Source organism: Balaenoptera physalus (genome assembly GCF_965194825.1).
Source record: "Balaenoptera physalus genome assembly, chromosome: 7".
NCBI lineage: Eukaryota > Metazoa > Chordata > Mammalia > Artiodactyla > Balaenopteridae > Balaenoptera > Balaenoptera physalus.
In genome coordinates, this window is record NC_138886.1 from 42,538,717 (window position 1) to 42,564,020 (window position 25,304).

Here is a 25,304-nt window from a genome sequence, read left to right on the forward strand (position 1 = left end):
TTTGTATACGGCGTAAAGTAAGGTAGCTTTTACATTTTTAAATGGTTACATTTTAAATGGTCAAATAAAGGTAATATGACCTTGGTAATATGCTCACTTTTGTCTCTTGACTCATGAAGCCAAAATATTTACTATCTGGCCCTTTATAGAAAAGTTTGCCAACCTCTGTGGCCAGATGCAGTCCTTGCAAATAGAGTGCTTAATAAATGTTTAACAAATAGATTCATTCAACAAATATTTAACTCTTCTACTGAGTGCAAGGACTTACCAATAGATTATGGGGTGGGGGAGGGGTTTCAAAGATGGAGTGAGAACTCGTTACATCCAGGCAGGAATGAATTACACCTGGCGTAGAAGAAGCCAAGTACTAGAGATTAAATATTCTTCTGGGCAAAGGTCAGTCCTAAATGGTGATGAAAGCTGAGATGTAAACTATCTCAAATTATTTTTGGAACGAGATGCGTAACAATTTGGAAAGGCATACGCCATAATGAACACATGCACGCACATACACACACATACATTTCCTTTTCCACGGTAAAGTCGAAGGAAATTAACAGAGATAGTGAGTGAGTCACCAAAGGGGACTAGACTGTCACATGAGGAGGAAAAACTTTTGCAACATAGGGCAAGGCAAGTCCTTGGTTCATACCTTTTCTGTTAGTAGGAGATAGTCTTCACATGCAGTCAAATGTGTGTATTACTGCCTATCTGTGAAACCAAAATTTCAATGAAAACGCTCTTGCAGCATAAATCTGTCTCCCTAATGACAGTCCTCTGGAGGAGGCCTAGCTGTTCCTTCACAAACGGGAAGGGAATACATTTCACATTTCAGTCTCTCTTTATGGACAAAACCAAAAACAAAGCAAAAAAACGAGAAAGAATCCACCTCTCTGCGACTCTATGCACCAGCGGTTCCTCAAACTCTCCCATCAAGAAATTCTTCAGGGCTTCCCTGGTGGCGCAGTGGTTAAGAGTCCGCCTTCCAATGCAGGGGACACAGGTTCGAGCCCTAGTCCGGGAAGGTCTCACATGCCGCAGAGCAACTAACCCCGTGCACCACAACTACTGAGCCTGCGCTCTAGAGCCCACGTGCCACAGTTACTGAAGCCCGCGGGCCCAGAGTCCGTGCTCCGCAACAAGAGAAGCCACCGCAATGAGAAGCCTACGAACCGCTATGAAGAGTGGCCCCCGCTGCCGCAGCTAGGGAGAGCCCACGCGCAGCAGCAAAGACCCAACGCGGCCAAAAATAAATTAATTAAATAAATAAATTTATAAAAAAAAAAAAAGAAATTCTTCAAACAGCGTTATCAGTTAGGGATTCAGTTTGACTATGAATAACAGGAAATTAAATTAAACAGTGACTTAAACCAGAGGCTTCATTTTACCTGCGTGAAAGAGGTGCGGAGGTAGGCAGACCAGGGCTCCTCAAGGCTCTTGCCACGCAGTCATCCTTAGCCTGCGGTTTGAAGCTTCAGGGTCACCAGTAGCATTTCCACCTCTACTTTCCTATCCCTGAACCGGGAAGAAAGAAGAGAAAGAACAAACCGTGCGTGCCAGGTGAATCCAAGCTGTTTTCTAAAACCTTCCCCCAGGGAATTTCATTTCCCTCTCATTGGCCAGAACTGTGTCACATGGCAACTTCTAACTTCAGGAGAGATTGAAAATGTAGCTTTTTAGCTAGGTACAATTTTTTCCTGTTAGGAAAAAGAAGAAATGGATATTATGTCCTAAGAGTGTCTGCCACAAATAAACCTTTGATTTGGATAAAGCCAGTATGCCAGATGCGCGTCCTCTAGTTAATATCTTAAATTGGTCCTTCTCACACTTTAACGTGCATACGAATCACCTGGGGATCTTGTTAAAATGCAAATTTTGATTCAATAGATCTGGGGAGGGGCCTGGGGCTTTTAATTTCTAAGAAAGCCTGCTGACCACACTTTTAATTGTAAGGCCTTAAATCACAGGATCTTCTCATCAGTCAGAAAAGAAATCAACTGTTTTCCTGTTTTTGGTTTGTTTTAAATGTATGAGTTTAAAATTTAAATCGTATTCCCACTGCATACCTGCTAATATAATGAAATAAGAACTACCCAAATGACCTGTAGTGTTCTTGCCAATATTCTTAAACTAGAATCAAATAATGAAGAACCTCAGATAAATTGAAGCTGTGGGATATTCTACAAGCGATCTGAACTTGTCAAAAATTCAATAGCATGAAAAACAACAAAAGGCAGGAGGACGGCTCTAGATTAGAGACTAAGAAGATAAAAACCAATGGCAGTGCATAAGCCTTGATTATACCTTAGATTTTTTTAAAAGCTATAAAATATATTTTTGAGGCAACTGGGTAAAATTGAATGTGTATTGTACATTAAATTATATTATGGCATTGTTAAATTTCTTAGGTGTGATAATCATATAGGGTTTTTGTAGGAAAATGTCCTAATTCTCAGGCAACATTGGTTGAATTATTTAGGGGAGAAGTGCCATGATAACTGCAACTTATTTTCAAGTAGTTTAGCAAATATATATTTTGAGAGAGTGAGAGAAGATAAAACAAACATGGGGGAAATGTTCACAATGGGTGAATCTCGGTGAAGCATTTACAGGGGTTCATTATAGAATTCTTTCAAATTTTTTCTACATTACAACAATTTCCAAATGGAAAGTAGGGAAAATTTTAGTCATATTAAAGTTATATAGCACATAGAGCTATAAATTAATTGAAAAAGATTTTTTTGGAGTATAGTTGATTTACAATGTTGTGTTAGTTTCAGGTATACAGCAAAGTGGATCAGTTATACATATACATATATCCACTCTTTTTTTAGATTCTTTTCCCATATAGGCCATTACAGAGTATTGAGTAGAGTTCCCTGTGCTACACAGTAGGTCCTTATTAGTAGAAAATAATTTTTAGTCTTATTTAGAAGTATCCTGAGTTAGGACTATGTCCAAGAAAGGGAGGTAAACACTAGTGTACTCATTAAGAAAATATTTATAACAGAGAAAATATTCTCTCTCCTAAAGAGCTCCCCTCTTTTGTGATCCTGAAGCCTGTGGTCCACATCTAAGTACTTTTAGGGTATGTTGTAAATATAGCAATAGACCTGTCTCCCTGCAGACTAGAAGTTCCTCAAGAAAGAGAATGAGTCTTACTCATCAGCTGTAGACCCCAATAAACATCTGTGCAAGAAGGAAAGAAGGCATGAATTGACTGACGGCATTTGTCAGGGTAGTTTGGAAGATAGCCTTGCAGCCCAAGTCAGGATTTCAAATCAGAAATAACCCTGGACTTGGCTGTGTGTGTGCCACTGGAGAAGAGCCTTTGCCTGGCTGGTTCAGCCCCTTATATGTGAGTTGGGTGGTCACTAAACCTGTCAGACATGTTTGCACTGGCAAGCAGGTCATTCGCAACTAGTTGCTTATAAGGCAATTAATGACTTCAGGGTCCTAGGCGGTGCATGGCACACATAATGATTAACGAGCCAAAGAAAATAAAGACAATGGCCAGAGGGAAACCATGTCACTCTTAAATAAATCATCCAAACAGAAACAAACAACACGCGGACTGAAGAGAAGTCTTTTAGTTTATGTAGTCGTTTACCAGGATTCCTTCGCTCTCTAAATTCTACAGTGCCAGTGCTAGGGTGACTGGCCTTATTAGCAATATACTTATTGTTTGTATTTCTTCGGGTTCAAGGATGTAATCTTGATACAAGTACAGATTTTTTCTGACAAGTTGGCTTTTAATAATCAACTGACAGGTCAGCCGAGTTGGGGAACACGGCCACCAGGTCCCTGTGGGCTGTCCGGTGGTGGATGCAGCCTCTCCTGGCCTCGAGTGCCGCGTCAGATGGCAGGGGATGGCTGCATCCTTTCAGCACTGTCAGCCAGAGGACCGCGGGTGAAGACTGCAATTCTGAGGACCCTCCTGGTGAACTTGGGCCCTCTCTTGCAGAACGAGCCTTAAAGCTAAAAGCTGTTAAACTGGAGAAGGAAGTCCAGGATTTCACAGTGAGATACCAGAGAGCTGTAACTGATGGTGAAAATATAAGAAGGCGGACCCAGAGGTGTGTAGAAGATGCCAAGATATTTGGAATTCAGAGTTTCTGTAAGGATTCGGTGGAGGTGGCAGACATTTTGGAGACGACTACAGAGTGTATTTCTGAAGAAACAGAGCCTGGAGACCAGAAGCTCACTCTGGAGAAGATCTTCCGAGACTTGTCATTTTTAGAAACAAAGCTGAAAAGTGTGTTTGCCAAACATGGCCTGGAGAAGCTGACACCCATTGGTGACAAATATGACCCTCATGAGCATGAACTCATCTGTCATGTGCCAGCTGGTGTTGGGGTACAGCCTGGCACTGTGGCATCAGTAAGGCAGGATGGCTACAAGCTTCATGGCCGCGCCATTAGACTCGCCCAGGTGGAAGTGGCGGTAGGGTCTCAGAGAAGACTATGAACGGGCCCAGAGGAACTGAATGTTCTCCCAGAGTGCAGTCACCTGTGATTCCTTTATTTATTAAACTAGGTTCGTATTGTACATGAGGTACTTCATGTGATCTGTCTTGGATTTAGTCATATTGGCTTTATTTCTGAGATACTCTGTTGATTTCGTGTGACCTGTTTGGTCTCATCAGAAGTCTTGCCATTGGGCATTTGAGCAATATGACAAGTGTTCCTGTGGTCTTATCAAAATATGTTTAAGAAAATTATTTTTAAATTGGTACTCTGATGACTTTCAATCCAAAATCTTTCTTAAAGGTGGAAATGAGTATATGTTTATTTTTAACTAAATGTTCATTACTAATGGTCCCTATAATAGGAATTGTATAGAATCTTGTATTTGTGGGAAAAGGAGATGGTAGGGATTGGTTTAACATTTGGGTACTTAAATGATAAAGCTTTATAGTTGTATGCATTTAAATCATTTGGGTTGATTTTTATGCACATAGATTTTCAGACTTCCCATTTTTATTTTATTTTTCTTTTAACCATCTTTTGTCCTTGTAGTTCCTGCCAGACAGACTTCATATACACACTCATTGTCCCTTTTCAAATCCCATTTACAAGGCAAGGCTTGGAAGGCAGGGACTAGCAAGAAATCAAGATATCAGGTCCCTTTCAAGCAAGTATGGCCAAGAAACCTTGTGCTTTCTTTGTTGAATTATCTTCAAATTATTTTCAGCCTCCCTAGGTATATAATCATTTCAGGGAAATTGAGGCAGCACCAACAGCTAATGACCTAAATTGGTCTATATAGGTAATTTACCCACAACTTCTCTTTCCACCAGCCCTTAAATCCTCTGCCACTTTGTCACATTAACCTTATGATCCTTTATTAGATTACGTGGGGAGGTGGTCAGGATAAAAAAATGTTAGGTTCCCATGATTCCTCATTAGTTATGCTGGGTTTGGGGGTGTTTTCTGGGGTGGGGTGGGGTACTCACAATTCACTACCTCTCTTACATTGACAAGCTTTATTTCCCAGTTTTTGTGTCTGTCTTATGTCACATGTGTAAACATCTAGCTCCCCTTTTATGTATTGACCTCCTAGAGTTAATGAGCCTATGTGTATATTTTTTATTTCAGTCTTGCTTATAGATAGTGTTCTGTAAAAAATTTATTCAATAAATGAGTTAGTGAATGAATTACATATATACATATATCAATCAATTGGACATTAGAAAGGAGGTCATATGGATATTTTAACGTTAGAAGCAGCCTTAATGATGATCTAATCTCACCCTTTCAGCTTCTTCTGAAGTATGAAAACATAGTCTTTTTAGGACTGGACTCAAAGAAAAAAAAAACTCTAAAACTAGTAAACTCAATTTCAGTGAGAACTTAAGTAAGAAACAACTATCTATTAACTTAAGTCATTTAAGATTCAACAGTTTTATAACAAGCATGCAAATATTTCCCCAGCAGACAATTAAATGTTGTTAGGTGTCCAGATTGCTGAGGTTTAGGTTTAAGTTACTTACCCATAAAATAAATCCATTTCTACCAGAACTCTATGACCCCATTCTGTGGGATGGTGAAAGTTATCCTCTTAGACGTCATAGATAGTTCTAGCATACTACACAAACATGTATCAGCAAAGCCATCCCCCAATGGGTCCTACCAGCTCCACCAGATTTAGACACTTAAAAAAAAACAAATAACATGCTTCTAAGATGCAAGCAAAAGACTGATGGTGAGATTTTAAAACCAGAACCTCTTTTGACATTCCACTGAGTTTACACTGTAAATATAATGAGCAGTCAGATTTCACAAAAAGAATTTGTCTTTTTTTGCCTTCATTCCTTTGAGATTGACAAATAGTGACGAAAAGAAAATGAGCCAATTATGATTTCCTATGTATTCTTGGATCACTAGCTATCATTACCAGTAAATTAGAATAACCATAATTTTAGGTGTGGAATGTTCTGATTACTTAAAGAGTTTTTAAATATTCCTTGCAACCTTCTGTTTTAACAAGTAGACTGAGAATAACTTTAGATTCTTCTATTATTCAGTAGTTTTGCAGACTTAAAAGTATAAATTTAGAAGATGGCGCTATAACAGTGAGAATATCAAAAAGTTGAAGGGCTTTCAGGAGCCAGTGCAGCATAATAGAGCATATGCTTAGCAGGCATCACCTTGAACAGAATTCCCAGCCTAGTCACTTCACTCTTCTGAGCCTGCTTCCATGTTTGTAAAATGGTTATAATTTCAAAATATTGCGAGGATTAAATGAAATGTGCAAGTTACCTATTACAGTAGGCCCCCAAATATTTATTTTTATTGCCTTTTACTATACACATTGTTTTTCATATGTTTTTATAGTTGCCTAAAGTCTAGGGGAAGGGAAAGACTGGTTAAGCGGTGCTTGACTATAAAAAAAAATTGTAAGCTAATCAATCACAGTGAACTTATTTTCCTTTCAGCTTCTGTTTTTTGTGCGTGTCTGTTTTAACCATAATGAGGAAATCTACATTTTTAGACTGGAGAAATAAGAAAATTGTTTCAGTGCTCTTAATTATTTTCATCTTGATGGTAAAGTAAAAAGACATCATTGGCTTGCAGATGATATGTGTAAGGAAGCTTTGGCTCATTTGAAGAGGGATCTTGGTGCTTTAGTACTTGGATTTTATGAATCTTTTGTGGATTTTCCTCACTTCCATAAAGGAATTATTCAGTTTGATACTGATATAAGTTATGTGGTGCTCTTTCATGGCAAAGGATTTAATAAGTGAAGAAAGGTTCTTAAACACTAAAGCAAAATCAGATAAGGAAGACTAAGGATGAAATATAATCTTCAGAAGCAACTTTAATAAAACCTTAATTTAAATTAAAAAAAATCAACTGACACCATACTAAAGAGAGACAAGTTGTTATAAGAACTGGTTCAGGAGATGTTTAATTCTTCTACATATTCAGAAAATTCTGTAAATTTGCCACACCTAAAAATTAACTAACACATGCATTTTTAAAAAACCTATCTGACCACAGATCCTTAAGTAGTAGTAATCAAGAAAGAAAATTTGGTAGAAAGTCAAACCAAAACACAATCCCCATGCCAACTCTAAAAAGACCTATTTGCTCATTTATATTGATTACTTCCTGGTCTATGTTCAGCCTATTCTTGTGACAAAGTAGGCAGAATCTGATGGCCATTTACCATTAGTCTTTCTCACAGAAGATAATAAAGTAAGCATTGAAATATTAGGGTGCTATAAAATAATTATTAATAGAAATCAAGGTATTCAATTTTTCCTACCCACTAATACTCACCTTTTACTTTTTCATGGGTCAGATACATTAGCCATGATTCTTTTGGTTGCAAGAGATAGAAATCCAATCTACCTGGCTTAAACAATCAAGGAAATTTATTGACCCAGTAACTGGGTATCTGGATTCAGGGGTTCAAATCATGGGAGGAAGATCCTCTTTCTCTCCATCTCTTGGCTCACATTCTGTCTATGTTGGTGTCATACTCAGGTAGAGATGTTCCATATCTGCAAAGATGGCCACCAGTGGCCCTAGGTTATTTCATATTTTCAAACTTGTTATTCTAGACAAACGGGAACTTAGACTTTCAGATGGCTCAGGGAAATTTCAGGAAGGATTCAGTTTAGCATCCTGTGAACCAATCTCTGTGTTTAAAGGATGGGATGTTCTCATTGGCCAGGCTTGGGTCATGTGCACACTTCTAAACCAATCTCTGTGATTAAGGAGATGGAGTGCTCTGATAGGCCAGGTCTGGGTCATGTGCTCATCAATGGAACCAGAAGCCTTATTAGTCCCTTATAATCCCCAGGGATGAGACTGGGTTTCCATAGAATGGTGGACAGTATCTCTCAAAGGGATGACAAACATGTCTTTCGCTCAGAACATCTACTTTTTCTTGGACCGAAAAATTGCTATAAACAATGGTGAATCAGTGTTCAGTGCAGATTCAAAGTTAAAATTAAACAGCCCAGCATTATTCCCAGAAAGACAATGTGAATCTATTTTGAACACACAAACACAGTTAAGGCACATGGACTCCAATGAAAAAGTGAGATATATTCTAAATAAATAAATAGTAATGATTCCTGCACCAGATCCACTTCTGTTTTCATTTCTTTGTTGTAAGTAGCATAGTGTAGTGGGTAAGACTGTGGGCTCTGACATCAGATTGGAGTTAGAATCCTAGTTCTATCACCTTCCAGTTCTGTGACAATGTCATGTACCTTTTCCGTACCTTAGCTTCCTCATCTGTAAAATGGAGAAAATAATAGCACCTGCCACACAGGGCCATTGTGAGGATGACACGAGTTAAGCTGTATAAAGTGCTTAGCACAGTTCCTGGTGCCTGGTTAGCACTCAATAAATGTTAGCTGTGTTTATTCAACAAATCTCTTTATTATCTTCCATATGTTTGGAGTCATGGATTCCCATAACAGTGGGAAAGATGTGAAAATGTGATTCCTGTCCCGAAGGAGACTTGAAGTATGTCAGCAGAAGAAAAGACAAACAAAAACAAAAACAAAACCAAAAAACAAACCAGTGCATCCCATCACGTTGCAGTGTGAGATGTTACCATGATTGCTGCTGAGTTGGGGGAGGGGGAGAACAGGGATTCCTGGGAACCCTTTCTGAAGACGATTTAATTTGCGCTAGACCTGGGAGCAGAAGTGAAATCCCTAGGCCTTGTGCGGTGGGCCGGCGCTGCATGGCAGAGCGTGGCAGAATGTGGAAGCATCAGCATCACCTGGGAGACTCTTAGAAATGCAAAATCTTGGGCCCTACCTAGGGTGACCAGCCATCAGTGTTTGCTGGGATGCAGGGCTGCCGGTGCTAAACCTGGGGAAATCCCAGGCAAACTGGGAAGTGTTGGACACCCTGGACCCCAGACCTGCTGATTCAGAATCTCTGAAGGCCAGCCCAGGAGTCTGGGCATGAACCAGCTCTCCAGGTGACTCTTAAACAACAGTGGAGTGGCCCTGTTCTAGAGGAGGACAAAGTGTGAGTGAGGCTCAGAGAGAAGAAGCCAGTTAAACTGTCCAGCCTGACTCATTCTCCACAGCTGCCTCCTGGGTACCCGCTGCAGTGGGGAAACAAAATGCCAGCAGCTGGGGACTTGCAGCCGAGGTCTTGCAGCCGAGGCCTCTGCCTCTGGCCGGGCTAAGAGCGCAGAGGGATGAGAAGCCTTGGTAGCCATTTATCACCTCAGTTTATCTGCCTCAGTCCCCACCTGAGGGGGGGGACTTCCTCTGAGGAGAGTGTTAGGGTAGAGGGAAGAGGCAAAGGAGAAGGAGGAGGAGGGGAAGGAGAGGACGAGGGGGAGGAGGGGGAGGGGAAAGAGAACAGAAGCCTACGGGCCCTCAGCTGTTGGGCCTGGCTCAGCCTACTGTTTATCCTGGGACTCACTACTTTGAGACAAGGCTCAGTTACCGCAGCGCCATAGAAACTACGTTATGTGCTGACCCGGGGCCTGGCTTCGCTTTTATGACTGGCTTAGTCCAACACAGACTTGCTTTTCCTCTCTCTACACACGTCTCAAGAATCTCAGACCGGCTCAGTCCAGGGTTCCTCGGCCTCAGCACTGCTGGCGCTGGGGGCTGGGTAACCCTTACTGGTGGAGGCTCTCCTGTGCACGGTAGGGTGGAGAGCACCACCCCTGGCCTCCACCCAAAACAGCCCCCCCCTCCCTGCTGTGACCACCAAAAACGCCTCCAGATATTGCCCGATATCCCCTGGGAAGGCAAAATCCTCTGGCTAGTTGAGGATGACTGCCAAACTTCCCTCCCTGGAGGGGAAAGGAGTATTGGCTCTATTTCCTGAATGCACAGGGTTTTTGAGGCTTTGTTTTGGGAATGGTATTTTCAGGCCAATAAGCTCTGATATGCAGTGTATAAAATTTTATTTTTTATATCCAAACAATTTCTTTTTTGAGACTCCCTCCACAAACCAGTCAATGCTGGGTACACTCAGTCGAATCAGATCTTTCCTCCCCCTCCCCTTCCCCTTTGTTAACCGTAAGTTTGTTTTCCATGTCTGTGGGTCTATTTCTGTTTTGTATATAAGTTCATTTGCTCTACACCTGAAACTAACACAACATTGTAAACAACTATACTTCAAAAAAAAAAAAAGTGCTATCTTTTCTTATCTCTTTTAAGATTAAAAAAAAAAATCAGCTCTTTCTCAGTCAATTCATGGTCTCATGTCTTTTTCCTTTTCCCTAAGTCCCAAAGGAAGGAGGAGGGTGGAGGTCAGGGAGAGGTCTGGTCTGAGCTGTCTTCTGTCAGAGCTGGCTTCCACCGTGGTGTCCTCCTCTCAACCAATCCTGGGTCAGGGCATCTCTTCTCTGTGGCATCCACTGAGATACCCACATTTCTCTCCCTGATTCTGAGTACTGTGTTTCATCTGGGCATCCTCTCCTTGAGTCCCTACAGCCCTTCCTCATGGCACTTCCTTCTCCATTGCCTACATCTGTACCTCTCTCCAGGAAGATACAACTTCTTTCAGATGTTCCCTTACAGGGCTCCAGAGCCATAGGAACAGAGATTTTCTTCCCCTGCATGTTCCAAGTTACCCTTTTTTCTATTCTATTCTGTTCTATTCTATTGTGTTCCATTCCATTTCATTCTACTTATGCTAAAATGAATCTTTAGAGTTGCCCATCCAATGTGGCTAGTGGCTGTCGAACACTTGAAGCGGGGCTAGTCCAAATGGAGATGGCTATAAGTGTAAAATACGTACTGCAAACTCCAGTTTAATATGAATAAAAAAGTCATTAGTCATTTTAATATTGAACAAATTATAATATTTTGAAAATGTTCAGTTAAATAAAATACATTACAAAAATTAATTTCATACTTGAGGGGTAGATATCTGATCTTGGCCTGGTCAGCAGAGTATTCCATTCCCCTGGTCATAATGAATCAGTTCAGGGAGGGGCAATTAATCAGACTCAATCTTGCAACTTTTGCTGGAATATTGAAAAGGGGAAGTTCTCTTTCTGCTGAGGTTGCCGGTAGATATGGATGAGCGTGGGGTTTCTGGCAGTCATCTTGCCACCATGCGGGGAGAGATCTACCTGAGACTAGAATTCAGAGGAAAGTCCAGCCAAAAAGGTGGAGAGAGATGGCTTCCTTATGACATCATTTGAGCATCTGGATCCAGCAGAGCCTAAAACCAAGACCATCCCTGAACTTCTCAGTCCTAAGCACCAACAACTTCCATTTAAACGTCTCAGCTCATACCAGGGCTCTCCCTGGCAATCAACATGTCATGGCAAACATAGGCAGGGTCCCATTTCCACAAATCAAGCATCCTCAAGGGTGTTTTGCTTTCCTTGGTATTATATAAAGTAGTAAAAAACAGACAAATCACAAATCCCATATATATATATATATATGAGGCACCACAATTTGCTGAATTTTCTAAGGCTTAACTCTATTGTTGAAATGGAATCTGGACAGAGTTCAGACATCAGTAGTTCAGGATGATGCAGCCTTCTCTCCCTCCCCCCCACCCACTGCCCCCTCCTCCAAAATCATTGGGCAAATAATTCTGAATAAATATTTTTTTCTAGTAGATGATGAGATCTATAAGGATAAGTCTTGTTTCTCACAGTTGTTATTGTTCCAGTGCTCAATACGTAGTGGGTACTCAAAAAATGGGTATACGAGTATCATGTTCCTTTGGATTGCTTGTGTGCACTGGGTCCTTCATATCCTCACTGCCACCACAGTTAGTGATGTACATTCAGTGCAGCTCACTCAGAAGAAAGAGGTATCCGCTCCACAAAGTGGAGACTGTCATCATTTAGCCTTTCCTGGCCACCAAACCACTCTATGTTTGATGTCCAACCTGCTTTAAGGACCTCCTTGTGGCTAGTTTTGCTGTGCTCTTTCAGTCCTAGGTCGGTTCAGAAGTAACCTGATTTAGCAGATTACTAATTATGGCACTATATGAAATATTGCCAGAGGGTTCAGGTTACCCACAGCTGCTTAGTAAACTGCCTCAAAACTTAGTTGCTTAAAACAACCACTATTTTATTATATATCAAGATCTGTGGACCAGGAATTAGGGCAGGTTTGCCTGGTGGCTCTTCTGCTCTACGTGGTATTGACAAGGGAGCCACTTGGTGGTACCCAGCTGGGCCGGGCTGGAGGGCCTGGATGGCTAGATTTACATTCCTAGCACCTTGGTGGGTATGGCTAGAAGGATGAGCTCAGCCAGGTAGTCTCAGGGTCTCTCCAGGTGATCTCTCTAGATTCTTCATGAGGCAGTTCAGGGCTCCAGGAGTGAGTGTGTCAAGAGAAAGGAAATGGAAGTTGCTGGTCTCATAAAGCCTGGACTTGGAGACTGACACAGTGTCATTTCCACTTTGGTCCATCAGTCAAAGCAACCACATAGCTTGCCCAGCTTTAAGAGGAGGGAGCATATGCCTCACCTCTTGAAGGAAGGGGTGTCCCAGAATTTCTGGGCATGTTTAATCCACCACAACGACATTAAAAAGGGACTGGGTGGGCTTCCATGTATCTAAAGGCATCAAAGAGTGACTTGGGTACTGAAGATGCTAGGAGGCAACAACATATTTTCTTTTCAACTCTATATTTCTAACTGTATTAACCAGCTACATTAACCAGTAGATTTTAGAATCATGAAGAAGATACTTAATGTATTGAATATTTAGGACAGAAGAACTTGAGTATCTTCTGGTGTTAGCTCTCTTCATGATGACTTTTATTTATTTGTTTTTTTATTGGAGTATAATTGCTTTACAATGTTGTGTTAGTTTCTGCTGTACAATGAAGTGAATCAGCTATGTGTATACATATATCCCCATATCCCCTCCCTCTTGGACCTCCCTCCCACCCCCCCCCCACCCATCTAGGTTGTCACAGAGCACCAAGCTGAGCTCCCTGTGCTATACAGCAGGTTCCCACTAGCTATCTATTTTACGCATGGTAGTGTATACATATCAATCCTAAGCTCCCAATTTGTCCCACCCTCACCTTCCCCCACTGTGTCCACATGTCCGTTCTCTACGTCTACGTCTCTATTCCTGCCCTGCAGATAAGTTCATCTGTACCATATTACTCAGCCATAAAAAGGAACGAAATTAGGTCATTTGTAGAGATGTAGATGGACATAGAATCTGTCATACAGAGTGAAGTACGCCAGAAAGAGAAAAACAAATACTGTATATTAATGCATATATGTGGAATCTAGAAAAATGGTACACATGATGACTGTTAAAAGGCTGAATATTAGATTCAACTATTTAAATCAACATTGATTTTCAAGAGGACTCAATGGCTAAATTCCTATCTGGATCAGACAGGCCATGCAATGTGGTTGTTTACTTCTCTACCTCTGCTGGGAAGCCTTGCAACATGATTCTCATCTGCTATTGCTCCCAGACAGTCGGAATTATTCCAAATGACTGTGCAAAGTTCAATCTTTCCTTCTCCCCACAGTACAAGAGTAATCATGAATGTATCTTTTCATTCTCTGACATAAATCATACCAATGTTTTCTTAGGTGAGTCCCCAAGGCAATAAAAATAAAAGCAAAAATAAACAAATGGGACCTAATCAAACTTACAAGCTTTTGCACAGCAAAGGAGACCATAAACCAAATGAAAAGATAAGAATGGGAGAAAATATTTGCAAATGATGCAACTGACAAGGATTTAATTTCCAAAATACACAACAGCTCATACAACTCATAACAAAATACAAACAACCCAATAGAAAAATGGGCAGAAGATCTAAATAGACATTTCTCCAAAAAGGACATACAGGTGGCCAACAGGCACATGAAAAGATGCTCATTATCACTAATAATTTAGAGAAATGCAAATCAAAACTACAATGAGGTACCACCTCACACTGTTCAGAATGGCCATTATTAAAAAGTCTACAAATAACAAGTGCTGGAGAGGGTGTGGAGAAAAGGGAAACTTCCTATACTGTTGGTGGGAATGTAAACTGGTGCAGCCACTATGGAAAACAGTATGGAGTTTCCTCAAAAAACTAAAAATAAAGTTGCCATATGATCCAGCAATCCCACTCCTGGGCATCTATCCAGACAAAACTGTAATTCAAAAAGATACATGCACCCCAATGTTCATACTCATAAGAGCACAATTTACAACAGCCAAGACATGGAAATAACCTAAGTGTCCATTGACAGATGAATGGATAAAGAAGATGTCACACACACACACACACACACACACACACACACACACACACACACACACAGTGGATACTCAGCTATAAAAAAGAATGAAATAATGCCATTTGCAACAACATGGACAAACCTACAGATTATCATTCTAAGCAAAGTAAGTCAGAAACAGAAAGCCAAATACTGTATGATATCACTTATATATGGAATATAAAGTATGACACAAATGAACATACCAACAAAACAGACTCACAGATATAGAGAACAGACTTATGGTTGCCAAGGGGGAGGGGGGCGGGGTGGAGGATTGGGAGTTTGGGATTAGCAGATGCAAACTAGTATATATAGGATGGATAAACAATAAGGTCCTACTGTATAACACAGGGAACTATATTCAATATCCTATAGTAAACCATTAATGGAAAAGAATATGAAAAAGAATATATATATATACATATATATAAGTGAATCACTTTGCTGTACAGCAGAGGTTAACACACATTGTAAATCAACTACACTTCAATAAAATTTAAAACATTAAAAAATAAAAATAAAAATGAATGTATCTGTTGTGTTGAAATTTTTAAAATATATTTATTTTTTTATTTTTATTTATTTATTTTTGGCTGCGTTGGGTCTTCGTTGCTGTGCGCTGGCTTTCTCTAGTTGCAGCGAGCGGGGGCTACTCTTCGCGGTGGTGCGCGGGCTTCTCATTGCAGTGGCTTCTCTTGTTGCAGAGCACGGGCTCTAGGCGCGTGGGCTTCAGTAGTTGTGGCATGCGGGCTCTAGAGCACAGGCTCAGTAGTTGTGGGGCAGGGGCTTAGTTGCTCCGCGGCATGTGGGATCTTCCCGAACCAGGGTTTGAACCCGTGTCCCCTGCATTGGCAGGCAGATTCTTAACCACTGCGCCACCAGGGTAGTCCCTGAAAATGAAGTTTTTGATGATAATGCTAATGATATTTTTAAAAAAATAATACTATCTACTACTAATGAGTGCTTACTAGCTTCAGGCCAGGAGCCAAAAGCTTTATATATTACTTTTTCTAATCTTCACAACAACCCAATGAGATTGGCATTATTCTTTAATTAATTCAACAAATACTTATTAAGTACTACATGGCTTCCTTATGACATCACTTTAGCACCTTGTTCCAGCAGAATTTAAAATCAAGACCATCCCTGAAATTTTCAGTCCTAAGCACCAATAAATTCTATTGTTAACTTAAGCCTATTTACACTGGGTCTCTGTTGCTTGTAATTAACATATCCTGGCAAACATAGGCAGGTCCTATCTCTACAAATCAAGCGTCCTCAGGAGTGTTTTGTTTTCCTTGGTATTACATAATGTAGTATAAAATCGGCAAATATTAAATCACAAATCCCATATTGCTATTTTTCCAAGATTCAACTTTACTTTTGAGAATGATTCTGAACAGAGTTCAGTGGTACAATTTTAAGATGATGTAGCTTCCCCTGATGTAGGCTCTAGGGATACAGTGGTGGATATGACAGTCATGACCCTTCTTCTCATGGAGCTTACTTTCTTTTACTGGTGGGAGAAGATGATACACAAATAAAGAAGGAAGGAAACAAGAGAAACCAGAGAGAGACAAATGCTACAGTGAAAATACAATGATGATATCAAGTGGATTGGCAGGGAGGAGTGGCTACCTTAGGCTAACGGGTCAGGGAAGCCAGCACTTAGTAAGTCAGGTTTATGTTGAGACTTACCTGACAAGTAGAAACCAAACACCTCAAGATTTGGAGGAAGCGTGATTCAGGCAGCAGAGCTGATAGTATAAAGGTCCTGAGGTATGCTCAAAGAAAATAGATACAAGCATGATGCGAACATATTAGGATAGGAGGGAGAATGTTAGGATAGGAAGTTAGAGAGGTAGGCAATGGCCTGTCATGTAGGGCCTATGGTCTAGAACAAGGGCATTTAATTTTATTCTCTGATGGAAATCCATTGGAGGATTTTAATCTAGAGAATAAGGGGATCTGCTCTGGGCTTCTGAAAGCTCATTCTGGCTCTCTTGTCCTGTGGAAAATGGATTTTAGAGGTTCAAGACTAGAAGCAAGAAGACCAGTGACAAAGCTATTGTTTTAGTCCAGGTCAGAGGTGCTGTTGGCTTGCTCTGAAGTGCTAGCAGCAAAAATAAAAATGAACATACCTGGGGGGGCCACTTATGATCTTATGATTAATCGTTCACAAAGATTAATTGTGCATGACAGCTCCAGAGCTGCTCAGTGCAAAAGCTGTTGGCTGCATGCAGTGGTTCTAAAACAATATCTGGTTTAAAGGAGGAGTCCATAACTGCTAAGACTGGCTGCCGGAGGTGGGGCAAAGAAGCAATCCATTGGGTGTTTGGCGGTCTGAGTCGGAAAAGATAGCAGTAAGGTAAGTTTTGGAAAACAAATTCAGAGTTTTGTTTTGTCTTGTTACATCGAGATGCCTCTAATATGTAAGCCATTATGTCAAGAAAGCAGTTGGAGTTAGGGTTAAGGTTAAGCTGTGAAGTTCAGGAGAGAATCATTGATAAATGGTATTAAAGACGGTCCCCGACTTACCATGGATTGACTTACAGTTTTTCGACTTTATGATGGTGTGAAAGCAATATGCGTTCAGTAGAAGCTGTGCTTTGAATGTTGCATTTTAATCTTTTCCCAGGCTAGTGATATGTGGTGGGATACTCTCTCATTATACTGGGCAGCAGAAGCGAGCTGCAGCTCCCAGTCAGCCATGCAATCACCAAGGTAAACAACCCAGACACCTGCAATCATTCTGTATGCATACCAGCATTCTGTTTTTCACTTTCAGTACAGTATTCTATAAATTACATGAGACGTTCAACACTCTATTATAAAATAGGCCTTGTGTGAGATGATTTTGCACAACTGTAGGCTAATGTTACTGTTCTGAGCACCTGTAAGGTAGGCTAGGCTAAGCTATGATGTTCAGTAGATTAGGCGTATTGAATGCATTTTCAACTTACGATATTTTTATTTTTTGATGGGTTTATTGGGACATAACCCCATCATAAGTTGAGGAAGAGGAAGATCAGTATAGTTCATATGGAAGAATAAATATCTGAACACAAGTAAGAAGAGTTTGATAACTCTGAAGGGGTGATATGTCCTATCAGATATCAAAATGTTTCATAGAGCCCATGTCATCAAATCAAGATGGTATTGATATAGGAATAAATAGCTCAGTGGAACAGTACAGACTTAAAGAAATGGATCTCAGTCAATATGAGAGTGTAATACATGACAAAGATTGAAGTTTAATTCATTGGAAAAAGGATGGAATGTTCAATAAATGATGTTGGCACAACTGGCAATCCATCTGGAAGAAAATAAAATTAGTGTCCTATCTTACATATTTTACAAAAATAAACACCAGATGGATTAAATATTTAAACGTAAAAAATGAAATAACGAAAGTACTTGCAAGAATATCTAAGATACTGCATGTACAATATAGAAATGGAGAGACCTTCTTACAAAGACTGGGGCTCTGGAAGCTATGCAAGAAAATAGAGATATTTGGATATGTAAAAATAAAATTTTCTATGGCAAAAGATTCCATTAAAAATGATAAAGAACAAACAACATATTTGAAAATTTGTAATTCAGATGACAAAGAGTAGATATGTAATATTGAAGAGCTCTTACAGATTGTCAAGAAAAAGACAAATGACCCAATTTAAAAAAATGAGCAAAGGATGTAAATAGTTCACAGGGTAACAAATGCAAATACTAACAAGCTATGAACAAATGTACAAATTCACAAGTAGTCATGGAAACACAAAGTAAAACCACACTTTAAAATTATTTGAATCCCTTCAGGCTGCCAAAAATTAATAAGTGGTCGTATTTATTGCTAGTTGGGACATGGGTATTTCTATTTTCGGTAGAAATGTGAATTATTTTAGTCTTTTTGGAAAGGAATCTGGCCACCATAATGAAAACGAAAAATGTATATATCCTTCGATTCAGCAGTTTTTTCCCTGGGAATCTATCCCACAGAAATAAAAACACTAGTGCATGAGGATTTATATACAAAGATGCTATTACAGCTTTGTTTTTAGTGGCCAAAATTGGGAATAAAAGAGAATGTCCTTCAAAGGGGAAAACTGAATAAAATATGGTCCTTTTACCCTGTGGAATATTATGTATGAATGTATGAAAGACTGAATCAGAGTTTACTGAGATTCCCACAAGATACTGTTAAAAGAGAAAAGCAAAATATAGAGTTCATGTAATACAATACAGTCCCATTTTTAAACTAATGATGACAAACTCCCTCTGTGTATGTTTATTTACATTTATGAGTGTTTGTAAGCTTACATATGATTATAAGAGCATAAAAAAGAAGAAAACATACTAGGTTGTTAACATTTGTTCATTCAGGGGGAGAGTGATGTAACTGGAGGAGGGGAGGACTTAAGCAAAAAGGAAAAGAAAAGAAGAAGAAAAAAAAGGAAAAAAAAAATGTCCAAACTCCTCATCTTAAAGATTTTTACTTAAATTCTTGAAATACCTAACTCCCATGGGAAATCAGATTCAGAAACAAACAATAGCGATTCCCGCCCACTCACAGTCATGTGTGTTTGAAGGTGGGCTTAATTGTCTATAATTCTAGCCTTTTCAGTATAAGTTATACAATAAATAATTTCTGGTCTTCAGGCAGAAAATATTTTGGAGCAACATGTTGATTGCCTTAGAAAAATAGATGTTAAGTACATCCAACCACCAGCTACAATTATTACTTATTCGTCTAAATACCCATCACCACTCCATCGACTCTTACCTACCACGCTCATCAAAACTGAAAAATGATTGGGTGGAGGAAGAGGGGAGTGGTGAGGGGAGAGAAGGACTGAAAACATTTTAGAGAACACATTGGACTCAGAAAATTGAATGAAAAATTGGGAACATGTCAGTCTCATAAAAATGAATTAGAAAATTGGGAATTATTTAGACCAACCCATCTGGGATGTGGAGAAGCAAACCCCCATTAATGACTTGTCTGCTTAAGAGTTGATATTTATGTATACAACTGAAACAAAAGTTTCATGAAACAATAATACATGTTGCATACTTTGTTATTTCCTATTGATATTCTGTTCTTTTTCTTAAAAAAAGAATGCTGGTCACAACCTAAGAATGGGTCACATGTGCAATTTGAAAAGCAGCATAGGTGTATTATTATTAGTGCTATTTTAGCCTTGTATATTTCTTTAAGGTCATGTTTTTATTCTGTTACTTGTTAAAATTCTAAGATGCTACATTTGTCAAAGAGAATAGCAATTTTCCAGCCCTCTATGTGCACATTTCCTTGGAATTTCCTTAGAAACAGGGCACTCTTTCCCTCTAAGGGGGCAAACTGGGGACAGAGTCCTTCCTAAATCATACATTGATTGGCTGTGGACTTGCTTGTTGTTGTTGTTGTTTTTTACTGTCTTCCACCATAAGAACTTTCCGTTCTCTCTTCTAGTCTCTTCTTTCTCTTATCTCAGGCTAATTCGTTTTGGTTTCAATGTTATTCAGTCAAGGAAATGTTATTAATTTAGAAATACCAGGATGAACAAGAAAAAACTCTCTACTTGTGAGTAACTAATGGATTAGGAGAAGAAACAAACAGGTATAATAGAGTGAGATGTTGAAGAGAGGAACATAGGAGGTGCTCAGGCAGCAGAGAAGGATGGGTCTGACTGACAAGGGGTGGAGATGGTGTCTCAGAAGAGATATGTTTGGGAAAGAAAGTACCTAATTTTGTCTGGGGTGAGAGAGAGCATTCCTGGAAGAGGGAACGCATGAAGCAAGACATAGAGGTGTGGAGAACATGGAGTTACATTTGTCTGAGGTTCCAGGAGAATGATGGGAGATGAGGCTCAGCTGAAGGGCCCCTGTGCACATCTGAAGGCTGTGGGGAACCAACCAGGTGATTCTGTGCTCCACGCAAGGAGGGCTGACTTCAGATTTCAGGGTCATAGTCTTACTTCTTTCTACTAGACTATAGCCTACCTAAAATCTGGAATGTCTCAGTATCTGAATTCCCAGAGCCTGGTAATGGGCTTCGCATGGACTCAATGGACATTCAGACAATTAGTTCACCTTTGCAGCCCAGCACTTGGCAGGTATCTGAAAAGTCATGTTCAGCCTGTGCTCTGATCTTCAAGAGGAATGAAATGGAATTGCAGCACTTCAGGAATAACCCAAGAAAACAAATATTCTTTTTTACTGAGACTTCTTTTCAAAACTACCCCTTCCTGGAAAGATGTGGTAACAGAGCAGGACCCTATGAGGCCTTTCCAGAGTAGACACCCACTCATGTCCTCCGCCTGCCTTTTGCCTGTAGAAAAACTTTAGTCAAAGAATAAATTTAATCAGAGAAGTGAGAAAATTCAGAAAGAAAGGAAAACAGTCAAGCAAGACCAAATAATAATATTTTAGCCATTAAACAAAGTCAAGGTCCTTTAGTTCTTCCTCAAGGACTATAGATAATATTGAGCCATGTGCTTTGAGCTGTCTGGCAGATACCAAAAGCCCCACCAGGTGGAAGAAGTTAACTGTATGCTGCCCACAAGCACATGGACCCCCAGACCAGTTGGAACCAGAAGGTTGATGATGCTGACTCCCGATTACCTCACCACCAACCAATCAGAAGAATGTCCACGAGATGATGGCGCCCTGTTACTTGAACAGTGTAAGACTCCTCACTACCCCCTCCAGGATGGGACATAGAGCCTTGAAACACTACCCCCCTGTGGCCCCCTTTGCCTGGCAAAGCAATAAAGCTATTTCTTTCTGCTTCGCCCAGAACTCTGTCTCTGAGATTTAATCAGGCACCAATGTACAAGAAGCCAAATTTTGGTAACCATGTTGCAAATGAATCAATAACTTAAAATTATTCCCATCCCTTCCCCAGATCCTAAAGATAAGGAAAACAGAGATGTGAATTAAAAAAATAGAAGTATAAAAATAATTGACTTGCCATATCCTAGTTTTAACAATCCTCTCTAGCTACCACTTGTCAATAACAACTTTTGGTTTATGATTATTTTTATACTATCTTATAAGTGTGAAAATCAGCAAAGAAATAATTGATGTTAGAGTTGGGAGATCCCTGTGAGTTTATTCTGGTTCTTCCCCTTTCATTTTACAGCTGAGGAAAATAGGGCCTAGATTACTTTATGCAAGCTGCCCCCAATAATTTTATATCAGAGAATTAAAATCAACCAAAAAGCTAGGACTCAGAGCAACTTACCTTGTTGGTGTATGTTCTTTTAGTCCCTTAAAAATGCATATGTGTGTTCCCATAATAAAATTTGTATCATACTGTTTATATTTTTGTATCTTGACTTTTACACTCCATATATTTTGAGGTTTTTCCCCCAAATCTTTGTTATTCACATGTTTGTTACACAGTCACATATTTAATGACTATATAATATCTCATTGTATGCATAATACGATAATTTATTTGAACTATTCACCTTTGTTGGGCATTTAGATAGTTTTGAGTTGTTATTAGAAATAAAAACTTTGGCCTCTCCGATTATTTCTTAAGGGTCTCCCCTTAAGAATTACTAGTTTGGTCAAAGGGGATGGACATGTTTAAGGCTTCTGATACACACTGCCAAGTTCACCAGCCCAGGAAAGTTTTGCAGATTTGCCATAAACAATACGCTTCATATCTTTCTTGCAATCTTAGCAACTTTAGACCTAACAGGAGAGTTATTCCAGTTAACTTGGGAGTTCAAATTTGCCCTAATTTTAATCATTTAAAAACTACTAATAATTATGATGCAATTATTCATTTGAGAAGCTAAGAGGTCTTATTCTCAAATTGTAAATGAATCTGTAAGAGCTAAGAGAGAAATGTGTGACTAAATGGCTAATATCATGTCCAGAAGCTTTCCTGTAGGGGTCACTGTTACTGTCAATTTATGCCTGCAAGGAAACTAAAATAATTATGCATTTAAAAGTGTATGCACATGCATTTTTAATGCCTGATTCCTCTACATTCCCTAAACTGTAAAATAAATAAGACCTTGCAGCCAGATAGCATCCTAATGCCAAGTTCTTTATATAATGACATATACCACTCTCTCCACTCAGTATTCTCCTCAGTTTGAATTGATTAAATATATGCTACTCCTAAGAAAGGCACTTAGGCTTGCTATTAATAGAGGAAGCATTAGCTAATTGCCTAACGCCATAAAGTGTTTACATGGCACATGCTGACTTAAAAAGAAGGGAAAAAAAAAAAACATTCATTGCTGTGGACGACGGGATCGCCTCCCTGCACCTTCACTTTTCTGCATTTCCCGCGAAACTCTTTGCCCTCTGCCTCAAAAGGTACACAAGACAAAATCAGATGTTGTTAATACGCATTCTGTTGTGCCATTTGAGTACAAAAAGGTGCTTTTTAATTTTTAAGTTTTTATGAATGCAGCTCAAACGTTCCAGGAGCCAGGCCAATGTGGCTGCGCGGACACAGCTTTGCAAGGCGGCTACCAGGCTTCAGGGCTGGGGCAGGGACCATGCCAGGGGCTGCTGGAAACGGGTCAGCCCTCTTTACAAAGCAGGAGTCTTTCCCATCGTAAAATGCAAAGTAGCCAGCCGTTTCCCATTCCTCACATCCTCAACCCTCCTCATCCGGCAGGTTAAGAAGGGGCCGGGAGGATATTTACCCTCCGCTCTCGCACTTCTCTTATTTAACTAAACCCAGGGGCAGCTGCTTCTGAGTACGGCGCCAGCCGCCTCAGGCCCAGCCCCACCTTGCAGGCAGACTGCCGAGCTGACCAAGGGCTTTGGCCGAGCCGGCGCTGGGCTGGGGCGTCCGGGAAGCGGAAGGAGCCCGTCTAGGAAACTGCGGTGTGCGTGGTGCTGAGGCTGGCGCGAGAGGCTCAATTTCAGGTCGGCAGAGCTCAACTTCGCCGCCCGCGGGCTGCGTCGCGCTACGGACGCTGGGCTCCGCTCGTCTCGCAGCTGGGAGGAGTTGAGGCTGCGAGTTGGCGAACTTCACTCACCTGTCGGAACCTGAATCCGGACAGGGAGCTGGGCCTGGCGGCCACTCCGCCCACCGCCTTCCCCGCGCCGGGACGCCACGGCCAGGCAGAAAGGTGTGGGGGCCGCTCCCCGAAACTCGAGACGCCTGGGCTCCGCGCCCCAGCTCCCTGCTCATCTCTTTCGCCCCCAGGCGCCCTCGGCTTGGCGTGCCCCGAAGGCCAGCTCGGGCAGACGCCAGGGCTGCGGGTTCGAGAAGCTCCGCCTCCTTCTGCCACTTAGAGCCACGGGGGCCCCCAGGAACTTTTCCATTCGGTCTTAGGAGGCGATCACTGCCGAGGTTTTCAGAACTCTGTAGGAAAGGGCCAGCCAAGGACCTCTGCCTCCAACCCACGCCTTGCCTGCCACCTGCCTGGGACACCCCCAGGCCGGGAGATCCCGCTCCCCACCGCCCCCGGCAGCGACGCCCCAACTTTTCACGAGCGGTCTGCGCTCCCTGACTGTCACGCTCCTGTGCCAAGGGGCGCGCTGATCTTCCGGGGGCCGGCAACGCTCTCTCCCTCGGCTCGCCCTCCTCCTCCCCCGAGCGAGCTTGGGGCTGGGTGAGCCCAGATCTGCGGTGCACTTGAGCGTTCCCAGAGCTCCGAATTCGCTCCCGCCCCGGAGCCGACCCTTCGAGGAGGGATTGAGCCCTAGTGGTCCCGGCCTTTTACTCCGAAACTCGAGTCGCCCCCCCGTCTTTTCCCTCCGACCTCGGGTGCCGTCGCGGACCGGCCGGGAGAGCGGCCGGCGTAGCCCGTCGGGGGCTGCGCGCGCCATGGCTGGCTGCTGCTGCCTGTCCGCGGAGGAGAAGGAGTCGCAGCGCATCAGCGCCGAGATCGAGCGGCAGCTTCGCCGGGACAAGAAGGACGCGCGCCGCGAGCTCAAGCTGCTGTTGCTGGGTGAGTGGCTGCGTCTCCCAGACCCCTGGGCGCCGAGCGTTTCCCTCCCGGCCGCTTCCCTCGCGTGGGACCCTCCTGGAGGACCTGGAGCCGAGCGGGGTGCAGCGCAGCTTCCTCCGCCTCCCCGGGGCCTCGCGGAGGGCAGCAAGTTGGGCCCTTAGGCCCGTCCTTTGCACTTCCAGCTGGGCGGCGTTCGAAGGCACCCCCTTTGTTACTCCCAAACAGGGCTGAGATGTAACATTCGACCCCCGTCTGCTTTCCCCGTTGTGGCCTGCCTCTCTCCCTAAAGCCTCATCCACCCCGCCCCTCAGTCCCCAGCGCCCTACAGCCTCTGCAGAACCGTATCTTGGATGTTGGGGGTCGGTGCTGGGGAGCTGCTTGATCCCCATCTTGGGTTCAGCGCTAGCTCTGCCTCCTGCGGTCTCAGGTCGAAACAAGCACGGGGGACCGAGAGCTAACGAAGTGTGGAACTGCGCTAAGTCCTTGTGGGCGTCACCGCGCAGTGATGCGAGCAGGTGATTTCTCCGTTTTAGAGAATTAAAAACGGAGGACGGAAAGTTGGCGAACTTGCCCTGACTGAGAAAAGGCACAGCAGATACCGGGTCGGTCGTCGGGGTGAAGCCCAAGCCTTAACCACTGTCCCGCCTGCCTCCCGGGGGTC

The 25,304-nt window shown here is 41.8% G+C and overlaps 2 protein-coding genes and 1 pseudogene across 3 annotated transcripts in view; 2 read left to right on the forward strand and 1 right to left on the reverse strand.

The window, feature by feature from the left end:
* The first annotated feature begins 1,207 nt into the window (after positions 1-1,207).
* LOC309664945 (grpE protein homolog 2, mitochondrial pseudogene) lies at positions 1,208-8,968 on the forward strand (annotated as a pseudogene). The gene has a single exon. The product of its transcript is annotated as a grpE protein homolog 2, mitochondrial pseudogene (transcript).
* Positions 8,969-10,635: 1,667 nt separating this feature from the next.
* LOC309665181 (uncharacterized protein) lies at positions 10,636-24,521 on the reverse strand (the record flags this gene model as incomplete). Its single annotated transcript, XM_082471395.1, has 3 exons — positions 10,636-15,604; positions 23,726-24,408; positions 24,474-24,521. 3 exons carry the CDS (start codon positions 24,519-24,521, stop codon positions 15,502-15,504), a joined length of 834 nt encoding a protein of 277 aa, XP_082327521.1. The 3' UTR covers positions 10,636-15,501.
* Positions 23,092-25,304, forward strand: part of GNA14 (G protein subunit alpha 14) — a 194,801-nt gene continuing 192,588 nt past the window's right edge. The window contains exon 1 of the mRNA XM_082471077.1: positions 23,092-24,643. Coding sequence (XP_082327203.1) covers positions 24,520-24,643 — 124 coding nt within the window. The 5' untranslated portion in view covers positions 23,092-24,519. The remainder of the gene's footprint in view (positions 24,644-25,304) is intronic.